At 44.6% G+C, this 26,024-nt stretch overlaps 1 protein-coding gene across 1 annotated transcript; it reads right to left on the bottom strand.

Annotated features, from left to right (window-relative positions):
* Positions 1 to 324: 324 nt before the first annotated feature.
* LOC112219198 (tripartite motif-containing protein 16-like) lies at positions 325 to 15,430 on the bottom strand. Its single transcript, XM_042328255.1, has 6 exons — positions 14,811 to 15,430; positions 13,657 to 13,752; positions 1,633 to 1,866; positions 1,262 to 1,421; positions 1,077 to 1,136; positions 325 to 842 (listed from the first exon to the last, which is right to left on the bottom strand). Exons 1-6 carry the CDS (start codon positions 15,390 to 15,392, stop codon positions 334 to 336), a joined length of 1,641 nt encoding a protein of 546 aa, XP_042184189.1. The 5' UTR covers positions 15,393 to 15,430; the 3' UTR covers positions 325 to 333.
* Positions 15,431 to 26,024: the final 10,594 nt, after the last annotated feature.

The following is a 26,024-nucleotide window of genomic DNA, read 5'->3' as shown; positions in this document are numbered from 1 at the left end:
ACCAATATACATCAACACCATGATTCATGGAAATGTACAAGATTAAAACATAGCATTTCATTAAATATTAATACAAAGCATTTTAAATGGAGGAAATCTCTAAAGATAAATTCAGTCAGAAAAAATGAATTGGAAAGAAAAACATCAGAATGAATCATCACATCTGAGGATGTTCACCACTAGCATGACTAGTATCTATGTGGACCCTTCTACAGTATAACCAGCTCAGCTATAGACTACACCAGCATGACTAGTATCTATGTGGACCCTACTACAGTTTAACCAGCTCAGCTATAGACTACACCAGCATGACTAGTATCTATGTGGACCCTACTACAGTTTAACCAGCTCAGCAGTACCAGAGACATAAAACCCAGGATAGAGGGGCTGAGTGAATGTGGTCTGGACTCTGTGGAGGAGGGTCATTGTGTCAGAGACACTGTAGAAGGACAGAGTACCTGCCTTGTGATCCAGGTACACTCCTACTCTGGAGGACTGAGGGCCTGATACTTTAGTCTCAACATTATTGTGTCTGAACCAATAACCACCTCTATAGTATTGTAAACTCCAGGACTTGTCATTGTATCCAAATATATTATCTGTCTCTGTTCTGCTGATGTCTTTATAGGAGACTGCTGTAATAACATAACTACTCCACTTCACCTCCCAGTAACAGCGTCCAGACAGACCCTCTCTACACAGAACCTGGTACTGGTTGGTGAATCTGTCTGGATGATCAGGGTATGGTTGAACTTGGCCTGTATAGGTCACCTTTCTTTTCCCTTCAGACAGAGAGAGATCTGTGTGTGCTGTGTTTGGGTCCAGTGTGAGCTGACAGGAATCTGGGAGAAGATCAGAGCAGAGACCAATGAGGGGAGTTAGAACAATAAGTTAAGTCAGATACTGTATCTACCCTGTGTTTGATTAGAGCACAGCAGCGATCAAATCAGAGAACTATGAGGAGTCAGATAGATACCCAGTCTTTGATTAGATCTACTATTGCTATATATTTCTAGAGGGATTGTTCGGAGTGTCAGTAAAAAAGGCTGTTAGTTACTTCACAAAAAGAGACTCACATTGTAACAACTGTTCTCTGGTCTTGGGCTCTGGAGGCAGTACAACATCCACTATATTCACTACAGACACACAAACACATTGACAGAGAGAGGGAATGTTATCATCATACTATATTCCACATGTATATGACTAGTAGTTAACTTTCAATGGTCTAAAGTTGATGTTCTTATCATTTTCAACACACCTGTAGTGGAGATCTTGGTCCATTCTCCTTTAAGGAAGTCTTCTAGTTTCTCTCTCAGTTCAGACACAGTCTTACTTACATCTCCAAAATACTGAAGAGGACGGACAACGATGCTGGGTAAGTCTGACGATACACTTATACTGGAGACAGACTGATAACTCTGGAGAGAGAGAGAGAGGGACAGAGAGCGAGAGGAACAGAGAGAGGAACGGATAGAGAGAGGGACGGACAGAGAGGGGGAGAGAGGGATGGGGGGGGGGGAGGGACGACAGAGGGGGAGGGACGAGAGAGGGGGGGCAACATACTGATTGAGATGAATAGTTTCACATGAAGTTAATTTCATATCACATGTAACAAGGCAGTTTAGTTACCTGGAGGAAATGGATGTGATCCTCTGTGTGTGAGAGCTGCTCCAGCTCAGTGCTTCTCTTCCTCAGCTCAGCTATCTCCTGCTTCAGTTGCTCCAGGAGTCCTTCAGCTTGACTCACTTGAGCCTTCTCTTGGGCTCTGATCAGCTCCTTCACCTCATAGCTCCTTTTCTCAATGTATTGTATCAGCTCAGTAAAGATTTGATCACTGTCCTCCACTGCTGAATGTGCAGAGTGCTGTTGAGAGAGAGAGAGAGAGACAGGTACAGTAGCCTCAGAACCACTTTGATTCAGAACACTGCCACCCTGCTCTCCAGGTCCTCTCCTCATCCTGGACAGGCAGGTACAGAACACCGCCGCACTGAGTCAGTTATGCCGCAATAATTACTAAATTGCTCTTCAGGTCCACAAGCAGACCACCGGGGGGTTGAGAATGGGAGAGGAGCCACCTCCACTTCGTCAGTCTCGACACCACCAGTGACAGTCCTTCCCAGAACCTCCTAACCCACCCCTCAGAGCCCAGAAATATACTGTGCCCTCTGCCTGACTGGCTGTCAGCTCTGGATACAATGAGCCTCTGAAAACAAGGCATCTTCCGCAGACTCACCCCCTTCCTCCTCCGTTGGCACCGTACCGTCCTCCTCCTCCCCAGTCTGCCCCCCTGAACTTCCTCCCTGATCAGTGCACCCTCCCCAGTAACAGGCAATATTTCCTGGGATGAGCCAACCAAGTCTTTTCCCACTGGAGTATCCATTACTATGGCAACCTGCCTCTGCTAAATGACTCACATGTAAACGTAAACTCGGCATCTGTGAAAGGGCGGCAGGTAGACTAGTGCTTAGAGCATTGGGATTTTAACCGAAAGGTTACTGGATTGAATCCCCGAGCTGACAAGGTAAAAATATGTTGTTCTTCCCCAGAACAAGGCAGTTGACCCACTGCTCCCTGGTAGGCTGTCATTGTAAATAAGAATTTGTTCTTAACTGACTTTCCTAGTTAAATAAAGGTTAATTTAAAAAAGTGTGGCATTAACTTTTCATTGTTCACAGACAGACTCCTCTGAAAGCAAACAGGCAGCACACTCCTGAAAACTAACTGCTCAGCAAAGCAAAGGATCTTTTGAGAGCTACCAGATTTATGTTAAAAAGCTTGTTTTCAGTGTCTGTGTTTATATTTTAAGGAGGTGTTACTTTGGAAGACAATGCCACGCATCTAAATATATATATTTATAAATATAATTAATTAAACGTATTTGTATGTATGTACATGTATATATACTCTACCATTCAAAAGTTTGGGGTCACGTAGAAATGTCCTTGTTTTTTAAATAAAATAAAGAATTGTGTCCATTATAAAATTGATCATGTTGTAAATTACTAATGTAGCTAGAAACGTCAGATTTGTAGTGCAATATCTACAGTTGAAGTCGAAATTTTACATACACTTAGGTTGGAGTCATTAAAACTCGCTTTCAACCACTCCACAAATTTCTTGTTTACAAACTATAGTTTTGGCAAGTCGGTTAGGACATCTACTTTGTGCATGACACAAGTCGTTTCTCCAACAATTGTTAAAACAGACAGATTATTTCACTGTATCACAATTCCAGTGGGTCAGAAGTTTACATACACTAAGTTGACTGTGTCTTTAAACAGCTTGGAAAATTCCAGAAAATTATGTCATGGCTTTAGAAGCTTCTGATAGGCTAATTGACATCATTTGAGTCAATTGGGGGTGTAACTGTGGGGTGGCAGGGTAGCCTACTGGTTAGAGCGTTGGACTAGTAACTGGAAGGTTGCAAGTTCGAACCCCCGAGCTGACAAGGTACAAATCTGTCGTTCTGCCCCTGAACAGGCAGTTAACTCACTGTTCCTAGGCTGTCATTGAAAATAAGAATTTGTTCTTAACTGACTTGCCTAGTTAAATAAAGGTAAAATACATTTTTAAAAAGTAACTGTGGATGTATTTCAAGACCTACCTTCAAACTCAGTGCCTCTTTGCTTGACATCAGAAAACAACTTGTAGACCCCCACAAGTCTGATTTATCCTTGGAAGCAATTTCCAAACGCCTGAGGGTACCACGTTCATCTGAACAAACAAAAGTACGCAAGTATAAACACCATGGGACCACGCAGCCGTCATACCGATCAGGAAGGAGACACGTATTGTCTCCTAGAGATGAACGTACTTTCGTGCAAAAAGTGCAAATCAATCCCAGAACGAGCAAGGAGGCCTACAAACCTGGCTCAGTTTCACCAGGTCTGTCAAAAGGAATGAGACAAAATTCACCCAACTTATTGTGGGAAGTTTGTGGCAGGCTACCCCAAACGTTTGACCCAATTAAACAATTATAAAGGCAATGCTACCAAATACTAATTGAGTGTAGGTTAACTCATGACCCACTGGGAATGTGATGAAATAAATAAAAGTTTAAATGAATAATTCTCTCTACAATTATTCTGACATTAAACATTCTTAAAATAAAGTGGTAATCCTAACTGACCTAAGACAGGACATTTTTACTAGGATTCAATGTCAGGAATTGTGAAAAACTGAGTTTAAATTAATTTGGCTAAGGTGTATGTAAACTTCTGACTTTAACTGTACATAGGCCCATTATCAGCAACCATCACTCCTGTGTTCCAATGGCACGTTGTGTTAGCTAATCCAAGGTTATAATTTTAAAAGGCTAATTGATCATTAGAAAACCCTTTTGCCATTATGTTAGCACAGCTGAAAACTGCTGTGCTGATTAAAGAAGCAATAAAACTGTCCCTCTTTAGACTTGTTGAGTATCTGGAGCATCAGCATTTGTGGATTCGATTACTGTCTCAAAATGGCTAGAAACAAAGTACTTTCTTCTGAAACTCATCAGTCTAGTCTTGTTCTGAGAAATGAAGGCTATTCCATGTGAGAAATTGCCAAGAAACTGAAGCTCTCGTACAACGCTCTGTCCTACTCCATTCACATAACCGTGTAAACTGTCTCTAACCAGAATAGAAAGAGGAGTGGGAGGCCCCAGTGCACAACTGAGCAAGAGGACAAGTATATTAGAGTGTTTAGTTTAAGAAACAGACGCCTCACAAGTACTCAACTGGCACTCAAGTCTAGATCAGAGCTGCTGCTGTTAAAATAGAAGTCATAGTTTTTATTCTGAACTGGAATAAACTGATTGATCCAGGCCGTATCATATCCGGCTGTGATCGGGAGTCCCATAGGGTGGCGCACAATTATCCCAGCGTCGTCCAGGTTTGACCGGGGTGGGCAGTCAATGTAAATAAGAATTTGTTCTTAACTTACTTGCCTTGTTACATAAAGGTTCAATTTAAAGAAAACAAATATTTCAAAAAACAATCACACACAGTCCTAATGGCCAGAAAACACACACACACACACACACACACACACACAGTCCTAATGGCCAGAAAACACACACACAAACACACACACACACACAGTCCTAATGGCCAGAAAACACACACACACACACAGTCCTAATGGCCAGAAAACACACACACACACACACAGTCCTAATGGCCAGAAAACACACACACACACACACAGTCCTAATGGCCAGAAAACACACACACACACACACAGTCCTAATGGCCAGAAAAACACACACACACACACAGTCCTAATGGCCAGAAAAACACACACACACACACACAATCCTAATGGCCAGAAAACACACACACACACACACACAATCCTAATGGCCAGAAAAAACACACACACACACACACAATCCTAATGGCCAGAAAACACACACACACACACACACACACACAGTCCTAATGGCCAGAAAACACACACACACACACACAGTCCTAATGGCCAGAAACACACACACACACACACACACACACACACAGTCCTAATGGCCAGAAAAACACACACACACACACAGTCCTAATGGCCAGAAAACACACACACACACACACAGTCCTAATGGCCAGAAAACACACACACACACACACAGTCCTAATGGCCAGAAAACACACACACACACACAGTCCTAATGGTCAGAAAACACACACACACACACAGTCCTAATGGCCAGAAAACACACACACACACACAGTCCTAATGGTCAGAAAACACACACACACACACAGTCCTAATGGCCAGAAAACACACACACACACACACACACACACAGTCCTAATGGCCAGAAAACACACACACACACACACAGTCCTAATGGCCAGAAAAAACACACACACACACACAGTCCTAATGGCCAGAAAACACACACACACACACACAGTCCTAATGGCCAGAAAACACACACACACACACACAGTCCCAATGGCCAGAAAACACACACACACACACAGTCCTAATGGCCAGAAAAAACACACACACACACACACACAGTCCTAATGGCCAGAAAACACACACACACACACACAGTCCCAATGGCCAGAAAACACACACACACACACAGTCCTAATGGCCAGAAAACACACACACACACACAGTCCTAATGGCCAGAAAACACACACACACACACAGTCCTAATGGCCAGAAAACACACACACACACACAGTCCTAATGGCCAGAAAACACACACACACACACAGTCCTAATGGCCAGAAAAACACACACACACACACAGTCCTAATGGCCAGAAAACACACACACACACACAGTCCTAATGGCCAGAAAACACACACACACACACACAGTCCTAATGGCCAGAAAACACACACACACACACACAGTCCTAATGGCCAGAAAACACACACACACACACACAGTCCTAATGGCCAGAAAACACACACACACACACAGTCCTAATGGCCAGAAAACACACACACACACACAGTCCTAATGGCCAGAAAACACACACACACACACAGTCCTAATGGCCAGAAAACACACACACACACACAGTCCTAATGGCCAGAAAACACACACACACACACAGTCCTAATGGCCAGAAAACACACACACACACACACAGTCCTAATGGCCAGAAAACACACACACACACACAGTCCTAATGGCCAGAAAACACACACACACACACACAGTCCTAATGGCCAGAAAACACACACACACACACACACACAGTCCTAATGGCCAGAAAACACACACACACACACACAGTCCTAATGGCCAGAAAACACACACACACACAGTCCTAATGGCCAGAAAAACACACACACACACAGTCCTAATGGCCAGAAAAAACACACACACACACACAGTCCTAATGGCCAGAAAACACACACACACACACACAGTCCTAATGGCCAGAAAAACACACACACACACACACAGTCCTAATGGCCAGAAAACACACACACACACACACACACAGTCCTAATGGCCAGAAAACACACACACACACACAGTCCTAATGGCCAGAAAAAACACACACACACACACACAGTCCTAATGGCCAGAAAACACACACACACACAGTCCTAATGGCCAGAAAACACACACACACACACACAGTCCTAATGGCCAGAAAAACACACACACACACACACAGTCCTAATGGCCAGAAAACACACACACACACACACACACACACACAGTCCTAATGGCCAGAAAACACACACACACACACACACACACACACACACAGTCCTAATGGCCAGAAAAACACACACACACACACAGTCCTAATGGCCAGAAAACACACACACACACAGTCCTAATGGCCAGAAAACACACACACACACAGTCCTAATGGCCAGAAAACACACACACACACAGTCCTAATGGCCAGAAAAAACACACACACACACACACACACACACACAGTCCTAATGGCCAGAAAACACACACACACACACAGTCCTAATGACCAGAAAACACACACACACACAGTCCTAATGACCAGAAAACACACACACACACACACACACACACACACAGTCCTAATGGCCAGAAAACACACACACACACAGTCCTAATGGCCAGAAAACACACACACAGTCCTAATGGCCAGAAAACACACACACACAGTCCTAATGGCCAGAAAACACACACACACACAGTCCTAATGAGAGGTATGTGGCTGGTTGAAGTTTTCCACAAGCATGTCTGTTCTGGGATCAGTTTGACAGTGCAACACTGCTCAGCATTGAGACTGTTTCTGTACTGTTTAAAAAGTAATCCAGAGTTGAGAATCCTGACTGACAGAGGTATGTGGTGCCAAACTGGACCAGGACATCTACTGCTTTCTCAGTTAGGCAAGAGACCACTTCCTGCTGGAGATGAGTAACCCAGAACTGTGTGTGGGTGTTCTCAGTTAGGCAGGAGACCACTTCCTGCTGGAGATGACCAACCCAAAACTGTGTGTGAGTGTGTGTGTGTTTGGCTCAAAAAGTATCTCACTTTAATCAGTTTATTTCAGTTCAGAATAAAAATGATGACTTGTATTTTAACAGCAACGGTTCCAACCTAGACTTGTTTTCAACAATAATTTCTACAGTAAGATGTACATTAGACCTGATCATTTTTCATCTTCACCTGTACTGTTACTTAGGGTTGCACTATCAGTAGCTAGCTAGCTTGCTTTGGCTAACGTTAGCTATAATCTGTGTACAAGGTCAGGGGATCGTTTTAAAGAGAAACTCACATATACTACTGTGAGATAGTATTATTTCTTCTTATCATCACCTGTTACAAAATGACAATGCCTTGCTAGCAGACGTACTTCTCCACTGTGGAAGCACTGTTTCCTGAAGCATTCTGCCCTGTTCTGAAAGAACTCCCCGAGTTTACCGTCATGCTGTGGATGTTTGGTCAGGACGTGTCGTTATATGAATTTGTTAATTTTGATTGACTCATTAACAAAGCACTTCCCCCCCACAAAACACATTGAGGGAGCTCCTCGTTATTTCTCACAGTTTGTATGGTTAGGTTAACGCGGGCTGGTCTCATTGATAACAATAGTGAAGCTGACATTGTGACACAGAACAATGGACTGGGAATAGAACTTTCAGAAGGTGAGTTGGTGTCACAGTGTTCAATACAACTAATAGGAGCTGGCAGGGTGAAAAGGGACCTTTTCGTGATTACTTCAAAACTACGGCAAACAGCTGGGAGATATGGTAATATTATATAACTGGGCTCCTTGGCGAATGCAATGAACTACTTTTATCAGGAAATGTTGTTAAAAAATGTCCAGCCTAGTCCTAGCCCCCACTGCCGGCTGGTAGCGCTTGTCTGTCCTAAACAAACCCTGTGTACCACCCCTCCCCCTGTTTTACCTTGAAGTTTGTTAAGAAATAAACACTTGCCTACGAAAAGAGACACTTATCCGAGAGAACGAAACGAAAACCACTTGTAAATTTACCAAAACTAACCAACTCTTTACGGATCTGTTTGTACGTAATGTAACGACCCTGGGTTTATAAGCTTGGATATCGACTCTGCCGCACGGCATGCTTTTGCGACACAGTCGAAAGCGCGCTGGACATTGGGCTTGAAGGTCGAGGGTTCGAGGCTCCCTGCCAATTCCATTACAGTAATAAACGGAGGCAGATTAGACACCACTACTCTTGTCGAAATCGGCACCAACACACTCCTCACAAAAATCCCACTGGTAACTAGCAGGGCAACAAGACTCACCTTTTCATTACCACAACCACCTCCTTGTTCATTCTAGATACTCAGAGTGTATATGTTCCGCTCCCACCTGTTCGCCGACCATGATAAAAAATTCCTCCACACCATTCTCCAGAACGCAACGGAAGCGACAGCGTTTCTTCTCCACTTGATTGAGGCCATCACGCCACCCAAACAAACTACCCTACTCCCCTACTCCCCTCTCAACTCTAACCGATAAACAGTGGAAACCAATAAACAAACCCTCCACCATGAGAAAATGAATTCAGAAAATACACAACAACCAAACAAAAATAGAATAGTAACGCTCCTCACGAACCACAAAACCCTCACACGACCAACTTCTTCTTCTTCTATGATATAATGGCGGTCTGCAAACCAACGTTAAAGGTGCATGGCGCAACCTACAATGCAAACTATTACAGACTACAAAGGGAAGCACAGCCTTGAGCTTCCCAGTGACACAAGCCTACCAGATGAGCTAAATCACTTCTATGCTCGCTTCGAGGCAAGCAGCACTGAGGCATGCATGAGAGCACCAGCTGTTCCGGATGACTGTGTGATCACGCTGTCCGTAGCCGATGTGAGTAAGACCTTTAAACAAGTCAACATACACAAGGCTGCGGGGCCAGATGGATTACCAGGACGTGTGCTCCGGACATGGCAGGTGTCTTCACTGACATTTTCAACATGTCCCTGATTGAGTCTGTAATACCAACATGTTTCAAGCAGACCACCATAGTCCCTGTGCCCAAGATCACAAAGGCAACCTGCATAAATGACTACAGACCCGCAGCACTCACGTCCGTAGCCATGAAGTGCTTTGAAAGGCTGGTAACAGCTCACATCAACACCATTATTCCAGAAACCCTAGACCCACTCCAAGTTGCATACCGCACAAACAGATCCACAGATGATGAAATCTCTATTGAACTCAACACTGCCCTTTCCCACCTGGACAAAAGGAACACCTATGTGAGAATGCTATTCATTGACTACAGCTCAACGTTCAACACCATAGTACCCTCAATGCTCATCACTAAGCTAAGAAACCTGGGACTAAACACCACCTTCTGCAACTGGATCCTGGACATCCTGACGGTCCGCCCACAGATGGTGAGGGTAGGTAGCAACACATCTGCCACGCTGATCGTAAACACTGGAGCTCCCCAGGGGTGCGTGCTCAGTCCCCTCCTGTACTCCCTGTTCACCCACGACTGCATGGCCAGGCACAACTCCAACACCATTATTACGTTTCCAGACGACACAACAGTGGTAGGCCTGATCACCGACAACGACGAGACAGCATATAGAGCGGAGGTCAGAGACCTGGACGAGTGGTGCCAGAATAACAACCTATCCCTCAACGTAACCAATACTAAGGAGATGATTGTGAACTACAGGAAAAGAAGCACCAAGCACACCCCCATTCTCATCGACGGGGCTGTAGTGGAGCAGGTTGAGAGCTTCAAGTTCCTTGGTGTCCGCATCAATAACAAACTAGAATGGTCCAAACACACTAAGACAGTCGTGAAGAGGACACGACAAAGCCTATTCCCCCTCAGGAAACTAAAAGGATTTGGCATGGGTCCTGAGATCCTCAAAAGGTTCTACAGCTTCAACATCAAGAGCATCCTGACCGGTTGCATGACTGCCTGGTACGGCAATTACTCGGCCTTCGACCGCAAGGCACTTCAGAGCGTAGTGCGTACGGCCCATTACATCACTGGGGCAAAGCTGCCTGCCATCCAGGACCTCTACACCAGGTGGTGGCAGAGGAAGGCCCTAAAAATTGTCAAAGACCCCAGCCACCCCAGTTTCTCAGACTGTTCTCTCTACTACCACATGGCAAGCGGTACCAAGTGCCAAGACAAAAAGGCTTCTCAACAGTTTTTACCCCCAAGCCATAAAACTCCTGAACAGGTAACCAAATGGTTACCAGGACTATTTGCATTGTGTGCCACCCCCCCGCCCCCACCAAACCCCTCTTTTGCACTGCTGCTACTCTCTGTTTATCATATATGCATAGTCACTCTAACTATACATTCATGGACATACTACCTCAATTGGCCCGACCAACCAGTGCTCCCGTACATTGGCTAACCCGGGCAATCTGCATTGTGTCCCACCACCCGCCAACCCCTACTTTTACGCTACTGCTATTCTCTGTTCGTTATATATGCATAGTCACTTTAACCATACCTACATGTACATACTACCTCAACAAGCCTGACTAACCGGTGTCTGTATATAGCCTTGCTACTCTTATTTTCAAATGTCTTTTATTTTTTTACTTACCTGCACACACACACACACATACACACACGGTCTACACCTGTTGTATTCGGTGCACGTGACATATAAACTTTGCAAATGTGTATGGCGCCACCTACAGTGTTGGAGTGTTTAATCATGGTTTACAACATTTATAAATCCTCCTACCTACCTCAGTACTTCTGAGAACATAAAAAAGAGCCCTACTAACTTCTAATAGACCCTCCCCCATCCCCTAAATCCCTTCCAATCCCCCCCAACCCCGTCCAACCTCAATGACCCTACACTTCAACCTTTCCCTCTCTATAACATCCTTACAACAATATAACAACACAAGCTCCACCGTTTCATTGACAATACCCTCCAGACACAAACCTTTCACATGCTGTCAACCAGATGGAAGGACCAGTTCAATGTACAATGTCCTAAACACAATCAAGTAAACACCACCTCTTCCTTCATAATCTGACCTTTGAATCTTGGTCCACCAACCTTTCTTTGGAGGGCATAGAAATGCTCAGAGTCCCATGTCTTCTGCCACACATCTATCAAAATGGCTCTGAGCTTACATTTGGCCTCACCTTCTACCCAGTGGAACATTAATATAAATTGCTGGGATCCAGTAGAATCTCACTACTACACCCATTCTCTCAATTCTCCATATTAACATTGATACCTCCAATAGAAGGTCACTCCGATTAGATAAACCAGATGAGAAACTATTCAATATAGACAGATAATCTGAGCATACTATAATTCTAACAGGTTGTACGTCCTCCACCCACTGGAGGGCAACTACCAACAGATCAACTGTCAAGCAGTTTCCCTTTATCACTGACTTCTGACCAATCTTTCCTTTTCTCTACCAAGGTTAGATCAACAACAGGATCTGTGAGTAACCATGGAGGAACATCCCCTATTACCACAGAAGGGCCAACCTCCAACTCCCTCAAACCACTGTCATCAGCAAGCTTTCCAACTGTCCAACCAAACCACTGCCTTGTCGACTAGTATATTCCCAACAGTCATCTAGAACAGTAGCAGTGGGAGGCTCAACCTCACAGCCTTTCAACCCAATAAGCTAATGACAATTTATTACGTCGTATATCCAAAGGCATCTCACCTGCCTCCACTAGTAAGACACATACAGATGTTGATTTAAATGCACCAATACATATCCTTAAAGCCATATACTGGATTCTGTCCAGCTTCTGAAGACAAGTCTGTGCTGCTGTTCCATAAACTATACACCTGTAATCAACTGTTGTCCTGATCAGAGCTCTATAAATATCCATCAATGATTGTCTGTCAGCACCTCATTCATATCCAGAGACCCACACAACCAACTACCATGAAAGTGATGGAACGAGAGAGACAAAGACATGTTACAACACTGTACACAGCCATAATACACTGCTCAAAAAAATAAAGGGAACACTTAAACACAATGTAACTCCAAGTCAATCACACTTCTGTGAAATCAAACTGTCCACTTAGGAAGCAACACTGATTGACAATAAATTTCACATGCTGTTGTGCAAATGGAATAGACAACATGTGTAAATTATAGGCAATTAGCAAGACACCCCCAATAAAGGAGTGGTTTTGCAGGTGGTGACCACAGACCACTTCTCAGTTCCTATGATTCCTGGCTGATGTTTTGGTCACTTTTGAATGCTGGCGGTGCTTTCACTCTAGTGGTAGCATGAGACGGAGTCTACAACCCACACAAGTGACTCAGGTAGTGCAGCTCATCCAGGATGGCACATCAATACAAAGGTTTTGTAAACATATGTTTCCCATGCCAATATAACCCATTTGACAGAGAGAGAGAGAGCTCCATGTTAATGTATAGGGGACATGAGTCAGTCATGGTTACTCAAGGTTATGTGATGAGGTAGCCATGCCTGTCACATCAAATTCAGCCCTCGGTCCAATAGGGAATGTGCTCTTGGTGTAACGGTCAATATGTTGGTTTCTCCTGCAGTAGACCTGGGTTCATATCCTGTCAGTTACATTACACAGTCTATTCTCTGAAAGGGGTCCAGACAGCCTGTTCCCAACAGTGGGGTCAGTGGGATTGGAGAGGGGCCCCTCTCCCTCTCTCTGAATGGAGGAGAGGAGTGAAATGGTGTGTCTCCTCTGGTCAACAATACTCACCTTGAAAGACTCCACAGCCTGTCTGAGCTCCTTCAGCTTCTTCTCTCTCTCCTGGAATCTCTGCTGGACCTTCTGCTGACTCATCCCCAGCTGCCTCTGTGGAGAATCTCTCTTCAATGAGCTATCAAGCTTTATTTGTCCAGTAGATCAATAGTATAGTCATGTGACTATACATAGGGCCCGTAGAAGATATGTATTAAAATTGAGGATTTACTGCGTGAAATTATATTATAATGTTATGTGATTCTACTAGATTTTAGTCAACGCCACTCCGACGTTGCTCAATCTAAAATGTAAATATTTCTGAAATGCATGCTTTTACTTTAGATTTGTGTTTATTGCTGTGAATTGTTAGATATTACTGTACTGTTGGAGCACAAGCATTTCACTACACCACCAATAACATCTGCTAAATATGTGTGTGACCAATAACATGACATTTGATTTGAATTATTATAGTTTTAACAATTCACAAATCAGAGGAGCTGATTGGGTGTTTGATAACAAATGATAATGGTGGTTGACTTTAGAAAATGGTGATACATTTGGAGAATCTGGGTTATCATATCTCCCGAGTGGCGCAGTGGTCTATGGCACTGTATCTCAGTGCTAGAAGCATCACTTCAGACCCTGGTTTGATTCCAGGCTGTATCACAACCAGCCGTGATTGGGTGTTCCCTAGGGTGGTGCACAATTGGCCCAGCGTTGTCCGAGTTAGGGTTTGGCCGATAGTAGGCCGTCATCGGGGTTGCAGGTAGCCTAGTGGTTAGAGTGTTGGGACAGTAACCAAAAGGTTGCTGGATTGAATCCCCAAGCTGACAAGGTATAAATCTGTTGTTCTTCCCCTGAACAAGGCAGTTAACCAACTGTTGTTCATTGCAGGCCGTCATTGTAAATAAGAATGTGTTTTTAACCAACTTGCTTAGTTATTGAAAGGTAAAACATTTAATTGTATGAAATAATTTGTTTTTAACTGAATTGCCTAGTTAAATAAAGGATAAATAAAAAAATATATACTCAAGGTTTGTGTTCATATTTGTGCTGCTGTGGATTGATTTAATTTGAATGATCTCATATTCAAACAGTCTTAGTTTATACTGTATCTTTAATTCTTTGTTTATCAGACAGTCACCAACAAGTTGTTCTGGTCTTACCTGTTTCTCAGTCCTCTCTGCTGCAGCTGACACTGTATCATGGCCTTTATGTCCATCCATTGTACACAGCAGACAGATACAATGCTGATCGGTACGACAGTAAACCTCCAGCAGTTTGTCATGATGAGAGCAGATCTTCTCCTGTAGTTGTGTGGTGGCTTTGACCAGCTTGTGCTTCTTGAAAGCAGGAGATTCATAGTGAGGTTGGAGGTGAGTCTCACAGTAAGAGGCCAGACACGCCAGACAGGACATGAGGGCTTTCTGTTTTCTGGTCCCAGTGCAGAAATCACACACCACATCTCCAGGTCCAGCATAGCACAGAGCAGGAGGGGGAGCAGCCTGGAGTCCTGTCTTCTTCAGTTTCTCCACCACTTCAGCCAGCACAGTGCTCCTGTTTAGAACAGGCCTTGGGATAAAGGTCTGTCTGCACTGTGGACAGCTGTAGAAACCTTTCAGATCATCCTGATCCCAGCTTTCTTTAATACAGCCCATACAGTAACTGTGTCCACAGGCAGTAGTCACCGGATCCTTCAGTAGATCCAGACAGATGGAGCAACAGAACAGTTCCTGATTCTCTGCCATTTTGGTGCTCTCTCCCGTAGGTTAAGCAGTGACAGTGTCAAAGATGACTTTCTGTTCAGTGTCAACAATGACTTTCTGTTTCATGGAACTCTACACCAGAGGACAGGGAGTGGCTTCCTACTTGACTGTGTTCTCAGTATGTAGAGGGGGTGTGGTTTCTTTGATAAGGAAGTATAACAGATTGTTGGGTAGTAGGCAGAGATGGTTATTATTTCTGTTACATGTATTTGAAATATGTATTTGAATTACTTCTGAGTATTTTGTCATTTGAATTACACTGGGCAGAACTACACTCCATTGCATTTTTACTTTTAAAATACTAAATAGTTTTCTATTCCATTTTTTATCATGGTTCACATTTTGTGGCCCCCTTTCACCCTGCATTGGTATCAGAAGTCTGATAGTACTATGGTGTGATAAGACTGTCTGCTAAATGACAACGTTGGTATCAACAGTCTGATAGTACTATAGTGTGTCTGCTAAATGACAACATTGGTATCAGCAGTCTGATAGTACTATGGTGTGTCTGCTAAATGACAACATTGGTATCAGCAGTCTGATAGTACTATGGTGTGTCTGCTAAATGACAACATTGGTATCAGCAGTATGATAGTACTATGGTGTGATAAGACTGTCTGCTATATGACAACATTGGTATCAACAGTCTGATAGTACTATGGTGTGATAAGACTGTCTGCTATATGACAACATTGGTATCAACAGTCTGATAGTACTATGGTGTGATAAGACTGTCTGCTATATGACAACATTGGTATCGACAGTCTGATAGTACTATGGTGTGATAAGTCTGTCTGCTATATGACAACATTGGTATCAACAGTCTGATAGTACTATGGTGTGATAAGACTGTCTGCTATATGACAACATTGGTATCAACAGTCTGATAGTACTATGGTGTGATAAGACTGTCTGCTATATGACAACATTGGTATCAACAGTCTGATAGTACTATGGTGTGATAAGACTGTCTGCTATATGACAACATTGGTATCAGCAGTATGATAGTACTATGGTGTGATAAGACTGTCTGCTATATGACAACATTGGTATCAACAGTCTGATAGTACTATGGTGTGATAAGACTGTCTGCTATATGACAACATTGGTATCAACAGTCTGATAGTACTATGGTGTGATAAGACTGTCTGCTATATGACAACATTGGTATCAACAGTCTGATAGTACTATGGTGTGATAAGACTGTCTGCTATATGACAACATTGGTATCAACAGTCTGATAGTACTATGGTGTGATAAGAGTGTCTGCTATATGACAACATTGGTATCAACAGTCTGATAGTACTATGGTGTGATAAGACTGTCTGCTATATGACAACATTGGTATCAACAGTCTGATAGTACTATGGTGTGATAAGACTGTCTGCTATATGACAACATTGGTATCAGCAGTATGATAGTACTATGGTGTGATAAGACTGTCTGCTAAATGAACTAAATATAAATGTATATGTAAAAATGTTGATAAATACTTTGTTGAGGTAAAATGTACTTGATACGGTTGTAATATATTGTTGTCTCACCTAGCTGTCTTAAGATACTAATGCACTAATTGAAAGTCGCTCTGGATAAGAGTTTCTGCTAAATTACTAAAATGTAAATGTAAAATTAATAAATGCAATCATTTCTACCCATCCCTAGTAGTAGAATACTGTCTGTAGGGTGTTTTCAGGGCCTGACCAGGACACTAGAGGCAAAGGACTGGTTTAAATAGGACAATGTCCTGGAGTTTTGTCAAAAATAAATGTTTCACAAAACACTTTCAAAAGGCATAATAAAATACATATCTCTCCTCAGAGCAGAATCACTGGGCAATCACTTAACAACTCAGTTTAAAGGTTAAAGGGATACTTAGGATTTCGGCAATGAAGCTCTTAAACTACTGACCCAGAGTCAGATGAAGCCCTTTATCTACTGACCCAGAGTCAGATAAACTGATGGATACCCTTTTTGTGTCTCTGCATCTAGTATGAAGGAAGTTAGAGGTCATTTTGGGAGACAGTGCCAACTAGTGCTCGAGCATACTACCATATGTAGTTAGAATGTCAATGGACACCCCATGTAGCTAGAATGTCAATGGACACCCCATGTAGCTAGAATGTCAATGGACACCCCATGTAGCTAGAATGTCAATGGACACCCCATGTAGCTAGAATGTCAATGGACACCCCATGTAGCTAGAATGTCAATGGACACCCCATGTAGCTAGAATGTCAATGGACACCATATGTAGCTAAAATGTCAATGGACACCATATGTAGTTAGAATGTGGAGTGTTGGAACCAGCTGCCATCATTGTGGACAGTATTCTGAACTCTGGAAGCTACGGTTAGGATACCCCTACTGGTGTATTAGAGACAGACAAGGGACGTTTGAACCAAATTAATGCCTGTCTTTCCAGCCTTCCTCTCTTCTCTGTTCCAGGATCTGTGATCTCCTTCCACCTGACACCCAGTCATATCAGAGGCATCTCCCTGCACTTCCTCACCCTGTCCTACGGAGGGGGCTGTTTCCTGGGAGCCCTCATCATCCAGCTGGTCTACCTACTCTCTGGAGGTAAAGACTTCACTAACAGATGCATTTTTTTTTTTTTTAAATGTATCCGTTATTTTACCAGGTAAGTTGACTGAGAACACGTTCTCATTTGCAGCAACGACCTGGGGAATAGTTACAGGGGAGAGGAGGAGGATGAATGAGCCAATTGTAAACTGGGGATCATCATTGTAACCATAGCAACTGAAGAGGAACACACATGCATGTTGGAATGGTTGATGGGGGTCTGTCTGCATTATGGTGATTCAATCCTATGGCCACTGATAGAACTGTTATCCTTTCCCACTACAGGTAACTGGTACCCAAACACACTATGAAGGGAATCTGTTCTCATGCCCAACTACAGGTAACTGGTACCCAAACACACTATGAAGGGAATCTGTTCTCCTGTCCCACTACAGGTAACTGGTACCCAAACACACTATGAAGGTAATCTGTTCTCCTGTCCCACTACAGGTAACTGGTACCCAAACACACTATGAAGGGAATCTGTACTCCTGTCCCACTACAGGTAACTGGTACCCAAACATACTATGAAGCGAATCTGTTATCCTGTCCAACTACAGGTAACTGGTACCCAAACACACTATGAAGGGAATCTGTTGTCCTGTCCCACTACAGGTAACTGGTACCCAAACACACTATGAAGGGAATCTGTTATCCTGTCCAACTACAGGTAACTGGTACCCAAACACACTATGAAGGGAATCTGTTGTCCTGTCCCACTACAGGTAACTGGTACCCAAACACACTATGAAGGTAATCTGTTCTCCTGTCCCACTACAGGTAACTGGTACCCAAACACACTATGAAGGGAATCTGTACTCCTGTCCCACTACAGGTAACTGGTACCCAAACATACTATGAAGCGAATCTGTTATCCTGTCCAACTACAGGTAACTGGTACCCAAACACACTATGAAGGGAATCTGTTCTCCTGTCCCACTACAGGTAACTGGTACCCAAACACACTATGAAGGGAATCTGTTGTCCTGTCCCACTACAGTTAACTGGTACCCAAACACACTATGAAGGGAATCTGTTATCCTGTCCAACTACAGGTAACTGGTACCCAAACACACTATGAAGGGAATCTGTTGTCCTGTCCAACTACAGGTAACTGGTACCCAAACACACTATGAAGGGAATCTGTTCTCCTGTCCCACTACAGGTAACTGGTACCCAAACACACTATGAAGGGAATCTGTTGTCCTGTCCCACTACAGGTAACTGGTACCCAAACACACTATGAAGGGAATCTGTTCTCCTGTCCCACTACAGGTAACTGGTACCCAAACACACTATGAAGGGAATCTGTTGTCCTGTCCCACTACAGTAACTGGTACCCAAACACACTATGAAGGGAATCTGTTGTCCTGTCCAACTACATGTAACTGGTACCCAAACACACTATGAAGGGAATCTGTTCTCCTGTCCCACTACAGGTAACTGGTACCCAAACACACTATGAAGGGAATCTGTTGTCCTGTCCCACTACAGGTAACTGGTACCCAAACACACTATGAAGGGAATCTGTTCTCCTGTCCCACTACAGGTAACTGGTACCCAAACACACTATGAAGGGAATCTGTTGTCCTGTCCCACTACAGTTAACTGGTACCCAAACACACTATGAAGGGAATCTGTTATCCTGTCCCACTACAGTAACGGGTACCCAAACACACTATGAAGGGAATCTGTTGTCCTGTCCCACTACAGGTAACTGGTACCCAAACACACTATGAAGGGAATCTGTTGTCCTGTCCCACTACAGGTAACTGGTACCCAAACACACTATGAAGGGAATCTGTTGTCCTGTCCCACTACAGGTAACTGGTACCCAAACACACTATGAAGGGAATCTGTTCTCCTGTCCCACTACAGGTAACTGGTACCCAAACACACTATGAAGGGAATCTGTTCTCCTGTCCCACTACAGGTAACTGGTACCCAAACACACTATGAATGGAATCTGTTCTCCTGTCCCACTACAGGTAACTGGTACCCAAACACACTATGAAGGGAATCTGTTCTCCTGTCCCACTACAGGTAACTGGTACCCAAACACACTATGAAGGGAATCTGTTCTCCTGTCCCACTACAGGTAACTGGTACCCAAACACACTATGAAGGGAATCTGTTGTCCTGTCCCACTACAGGTAACTGGTACCCAAACACACTATGAAGGGAATCTGTTGTCCTGTCCCACTACAGGTAACTGGTACCCAAACACACTATGAAGAGAATCTGTTCTCCTGTCCCACTACAGGTAACTGGTACCCAAACACACTATGAAGGGAATCTGTTGTCCTGTCCCACTACAGGTAACTGGTACCCAAACACACTATGAAGGGAAACTGTTGTCCTGTCCCACTACAGGTAACTGGTAGCCAAACACACTATGAAGGGAATCTGTTCTCCTGTCCCACTACAGGTAACTGGTACCCAAACACACTATGAAGGGAATCTGTTCTCCTGTCCCACTACAGGTAACTGGTACCCAAACACCCTGCATGAAGGGAATCTGTTCTCCTGTCCCACTACAGGTAACTGGTACCCAAACACACTATGAAGGGAATCTGTTCTCCTGTCCCACTACAGGTAACTGGTACCCAAACACCCTGCATGAAGGGAATCTGTTCTCCTGTCCCACTACAGGTAACTGGTACCCAAACACACTATGAAGGGAATCTGTTCTCCTGTCCCACTACAGGTAACTGGTACCCAAACACACTATGAAGGGAATCTGTTCTCCTGTCCCACTACAGGTAACTGGTACCCAAACACACTATGAAGGGAATCTGTTCTCCTGTCCCAATACAGGTAACTGGTACCCAAACACACTATGAAGGGAATCTGTTCTCCTGTCCCACTACAGGTAACTGGTACCCAAACATACTATGAAGGGAATCTGTTGTCCTGTCCCACTACAGGTAACTGGTACCCAAACACACTATGAAGGGAATCTGTTGTCCTGTCCCACTACAGGTAACTGGTACCCAAACACACTATGAAGGGAATCTGTTCTCCTGTCCCACTACAGGTAACTGGTACCCAAACACACTATGAAGGGAATCTGTTCTCCTGTCCCACTACAGGTAACTGGTACCCAAACACACTATGAAGGGAATCTGTTCTCCTGTCCCACTACAGGTAACTGGTACCCAAACACACTATGAAGGGAATCTGTTCTCCTGTCCCACTACAGGTAACTGGTACCCAAACACACTATGAAGGGAATCTGTTCTCCTGTCCCACTACAGGTAACTGGTACCCAAACACACTATGAAGGGAATCTGTTATCCTGTCCAACTACAGGTAACTGGTACCCAAACACACTATGAAGGGAATCTGTTCTCCTGTCCAACTACAGGTAACTGGTACCCAAACACACTATGAAGGGAATCTGTTCTCCTGTCCCACTACAGGTAACTGGTACCCAAACACACTATGAAGGGAATCTGTTCTCCTGTCCAACTACAGGTAACTGGTACCCAAACACCCTGCATGAAGGTAATCTGGAGCATTTTTTCTTCTTCTTAGCCATGTTGATGACCATAAACACTCTGGTGTTCTGGTGGATATCTTACAGGTGCAGTATGAGATTCTCTCATCTATAAATATAAATATAGTCATTGCAGATGAGTCAAAGAACATAAGGAGGACAGAAGACACGAGGAGGACAGAAGACACGAGGAGGACAGGAAGACATGAGGAGGACGGGAAGCCATTTTAGTTCTTTCAATCCTGGACTTCAAGATTTTCATTGATACACATTTGAGAATTTCCTTGAACTCGTGAGGTGACCTGAACAAAGTGTCAATATAGTCTGTGTAGATGAGACAGGTGACAGTATTGAGACATGTGACAGTATTGAGACTGGTGACCGTATTGAGACATGTGACAGTATTTAGACAGGTGACAGTATTGAGACAGGTGACAGTATTGAGACAGGTGATATTGAGACAGGTGACAGTATTGAGACATGTGACAGTATTGAGACATGTGACAATATTGAGACAGGTGACAGTATTAAGACAGATCCACCCAAGCAGTCTCCCCTGTGTCCCAGGTACCTAGAACTGAGTGTGTTGCAGAGTAGCCGAGTAGGAAGTGTAACAGGGTTATATTGGTGATTCCCCTTGCCACTTTATTGTTAAGCCATTGGGTTTTTGGTTTGAGTTTGTCTTGCCTTCACCTACTCAACATGGCATCTTATTGGCTGGTTTGCGTAGCTTGCTTATGAGGGGGGATGTTCCAGTTAGAATCGTCCCAGTGAACAAGCACCAAACCAGCGGTAAGTTCCACCACGGTCTTTCCAAAAGACCTTGGATCATTGTTACTCTAACTTCCGCGACGCATATAAGGCCCTGCCCCGCCCCCCTTTCGGAAAAGCTGACCACGACTCCATTTTGTTGATCCCTGCCTACAGACAGAAACTAAAACAAGAAGCTCCCACGCTGAGGTCTGTCCAACGCTGGTCCGACCAAGCTGACTCCACACTCCAAGACTGCTTCCATCACGTGGACTGGGAGATGTTTCGTATTGCGTCAGACAACAACATTGACGAATACGCTGATTCTGTGTGCAAGTTCATTAGAACGTGCGTTGAAGATGTCGTTCCCATAGCAACGATTAAAACATTCCCTAACCAGAAACCGTGGATTGATGGCAGCATTCGTGTGAAACTGAAAGCGCGAACCACTGCTTTTAATCAGGGCAAGGTGTCTGGTGACATGACTGAATACAAACAGTGCAGCTATTCCCTCCGCAAGGCTATTAAACAAGCTAAGCGTCAGTACAGAGACAAAGTAGAATCTCAATTCAACGGCTCAGACACAAGAGGCATGTGGCAGGGTCTACAGTCAATCACGGACTACAGGAAGAAATCCAGCCCAGTCACGGACCAGGATGTCTTGCTCCCAGGCAGACTAAATAACTTTTTGCCCGCTTTGAGGACAATACAGTGCCAGTGACACGGCCTGCAATGAAAACATGCGGTCTCTCCTTCACTGCAGCCGAGGTGAGTAAGACATTTAAACGTGTTAACCCTCGCAAGGCTGCAGGCCCAGACGGCATCCCCAGCCGCGCCCTCAGAGCATGCGCAGACCAGCTGGCCGGTGTGTTTACGGACATATTCAATCAATCCCTATACCAGTCTGCTGTTCCCACATGCTTCAAGAGGGCCACCATTGTTCCTGTTCCCAAGAAAGCTAAGGTAACTGAACTAAACGACTACCGCCCCGTAGCACTCACATCCGTCATCATGAAGTGCTTTGAGAGACTAGTCAAGGACCATATCACCTCCACCCTACCTGACACCCTAGACCCACTCCAATTTGCTTACCGCCCAAATAGGTCCACAGACGATGCAATCTCAACCACACTGCACACTGCCCTAACCCATCTGGACAAGAGGAATACCTATGTGAGAATGCTGTTCATCGACTACAGCTCGGCATTCAACACCATAGTACCCTCCAAGCTCGTCATCAAGCTCGAGACCCTGGGTCTCGACCCCGCCCTGTGCAACTGGGTACTGGACTTCCTGACGGGCCGCCCCAGGTGGTGAGGGTAGGCAACAACATCTCCTCCCCGCTGATCCTCAACACTGGGGCCCCACAAGGGTGCGTTCTGAGCCCTCTCCTATACTCCCTGTTCACCCACGACTGCGTGGCCACGCACGCCTCCAACTCAATCATCAAGTTTGCGGACGACACAACAGTGGTAGGCTTGATTACCAACAACGACGAGACGGCCTACAGGGAGGAGGTGAGGGCCCTCGGAGTGTGGTGTCAGGAAAATAACCTCACACTCAACGTCAACAAAACTAAGGAGATGATTGTGGACTTCAGGAAACAGCAGAGGGAACACCCCCCTATCCACATGGATGGAACAGTAGTGGAGAGGGTAGCAAGTTTTAAGTTCCTCGGCATACACATCACAGACAAACTGAATTGGTCCACTCACACAGACAGCATCGTGAAGAAGGCGCAGCAGCGCCTCTTCAACCTCAGGAGGCTGAAGAAATTCGGCTAGTCACCAAAAGCACTCACAAACTTCTACAGATGCACAGTCGAGAGCATCCTGGCGGGCTGTATCGCCGCCTGGTACGGCAACTGCTCCGCCCTCAACCGTAAGGCTCTCCAGAGGGTAGTGAGGTCTGCACAATGCATCACTGGGGGCAAACTACCTGCCCTCCAGGACACCCACACCACCCAATGTCACAGGAAGGCCATAAAGATCATCAAGGACAACATCCACCCGAGCCACTGCCTGTTCACCCCGCTATCATCCAGAAGGCGAGGTCAGTACAGGTGCATCAAAGCAGGGACCGAGAGACTGAAAAACAGCTTCTATCTCAAGGCCATCAGACTGTTAAACAGCCACCACTAACATTGAGTGGCTGCTGCCAACACACTGACTCAACAATACCACAGTACAATACACCATCCAGCACCACATTCCTACCGTACATCCAACCCCTCCTCTCCAGCCGTACAGACAGCCCCCCTGAGCTCCCATACCTCCTGAAACATCTCCACATTGTTGATAATTTTGTAAAACTCAATCTCAACCCTAAGGCGTTAACAGTAATGGCATTACCCTGGCAACACAGAAAAAACATGATGACCAGTCTGTCATTGACACCCTTCCCCAACTCCCAGGTCAACCCGAGCCAACCAGCTATTGGTGTCCAGGGCTCCATGTAATACCCTCCACTGGATGACCCCTGACCTTTCCAGCACTGGGAGCTGATAGAGCACCCTCCACCTATATCCTGCCATGCTCTCAGCTCCCATAACCCCCTGCCACTGATGCCCCTTCACTCCCTCTAAGCCCACCTCCATACGGTACAGTAGCCTCTGTGCTGCTGAGTCAGAATGCTGCCACCCTGCTCTCCAGGTCCACCAAACCCAGTGATCAGTGGGTTGTGGAAGATGGTCTCCTCCCATACATACGGACCAGGCACCACACCCCCGTCTCGTGTGGGTCTCAGCAGCTGCCAGACCCTCAGTACTGCAGCATAGAAATCAGAGACCCCTGTTGTATTGAGTCTCTCCAGCCGGTTGATGAAGAGCTGCTGATCCAGCCATAAACCCAATTCCATTTTCCCTAAATGGCACCAAAAAATGTCTACCTTTTTATTTTACCACTACCATCTGTTTTTATGACGAAACTGGAGAAAATATATATTATAATAATAACAACTGGTGAAGGAAGTAAACACCCGCACCTCGATGGTGCCAAGTGCTTTTATGTCTGCATTTCCACGAAGTCGGCAAGAAATGAAAGTTCTGACTATTTCTGGTCTAGCGATCAATAACAGCAGAGTACCCAACCTTATGTCATTAGAAAGAGGAGATTTTCCTGATTAAAATCCGACATAAAACATTTTACATTTACACATTGTGAGATATTTAGTGAAATAAAAAGACATGTTATAACAGCAGTCTTTTATTTAACCAGCTTACCATTTATCTATTACCATTTGACTTTTGTGTTAAACACTTAGTTGTTTGTAATCTAGCAGTTAAGAGCGTTAGGCAGTAACAGTAACAGGTTCACCTAGTCGAATCTCCAAGCCGACTAGGTGAAAAATCTGTAATTTGCCTTTTTTAGTCACTTAACCCTTGTGGCTCTGGATAAGAGTGTCTGCTAAATGACTCACGGAAATGTAAACTAGGCCTCTGTGAAAGGGCAGCAGGTAGCCTAGTGGTTAGAGCATTGGGATTGTAACCCAAAGGTTTCTGGATTGAATTCCCGAGCTGACAAGGTAATAATCTGTAGTTCTACCCCTGAACAAGGCAGTTAACCCACTGTTCCCCAGTAGGTTGTCATTGTAAATACGAGTTTGTTCTTAACTGACTTGCCTAGTTAACCACTAGGCTACCTGCCGCCCCATTATTCACAGACAGACTCCTCTGAAGGCAGGCAGCACACTCCTGAAAACGAACTGCTCAGCAAAGCAAAGGATCTTTTGAGAGCTATAAACTCATTTTCAGTGTCTATGTCCAGTGTCTGTGTTTATACGTTAAG

This window comes from Oncorhynchus tshawytscha, linkage group LG01 (assembly GCF_018296145.1).
Source record: "Oncorhynchus tshawytscha isolate Ot180627B linkage group LG01, Otsh_v2.0, whole genome shotgun sequence".
NCBI classification, from domain to species: domain Eukaryota; kingdom Metazoa; phylum Chordata; class Actinopteri; order Salmoniformes; family Salmonidae; genus Oncorhynchus; species Oncorhynchus tshawytscha.
This window is presented reverse-complemented; position numbering and strand designations above follow the sequence as displayed.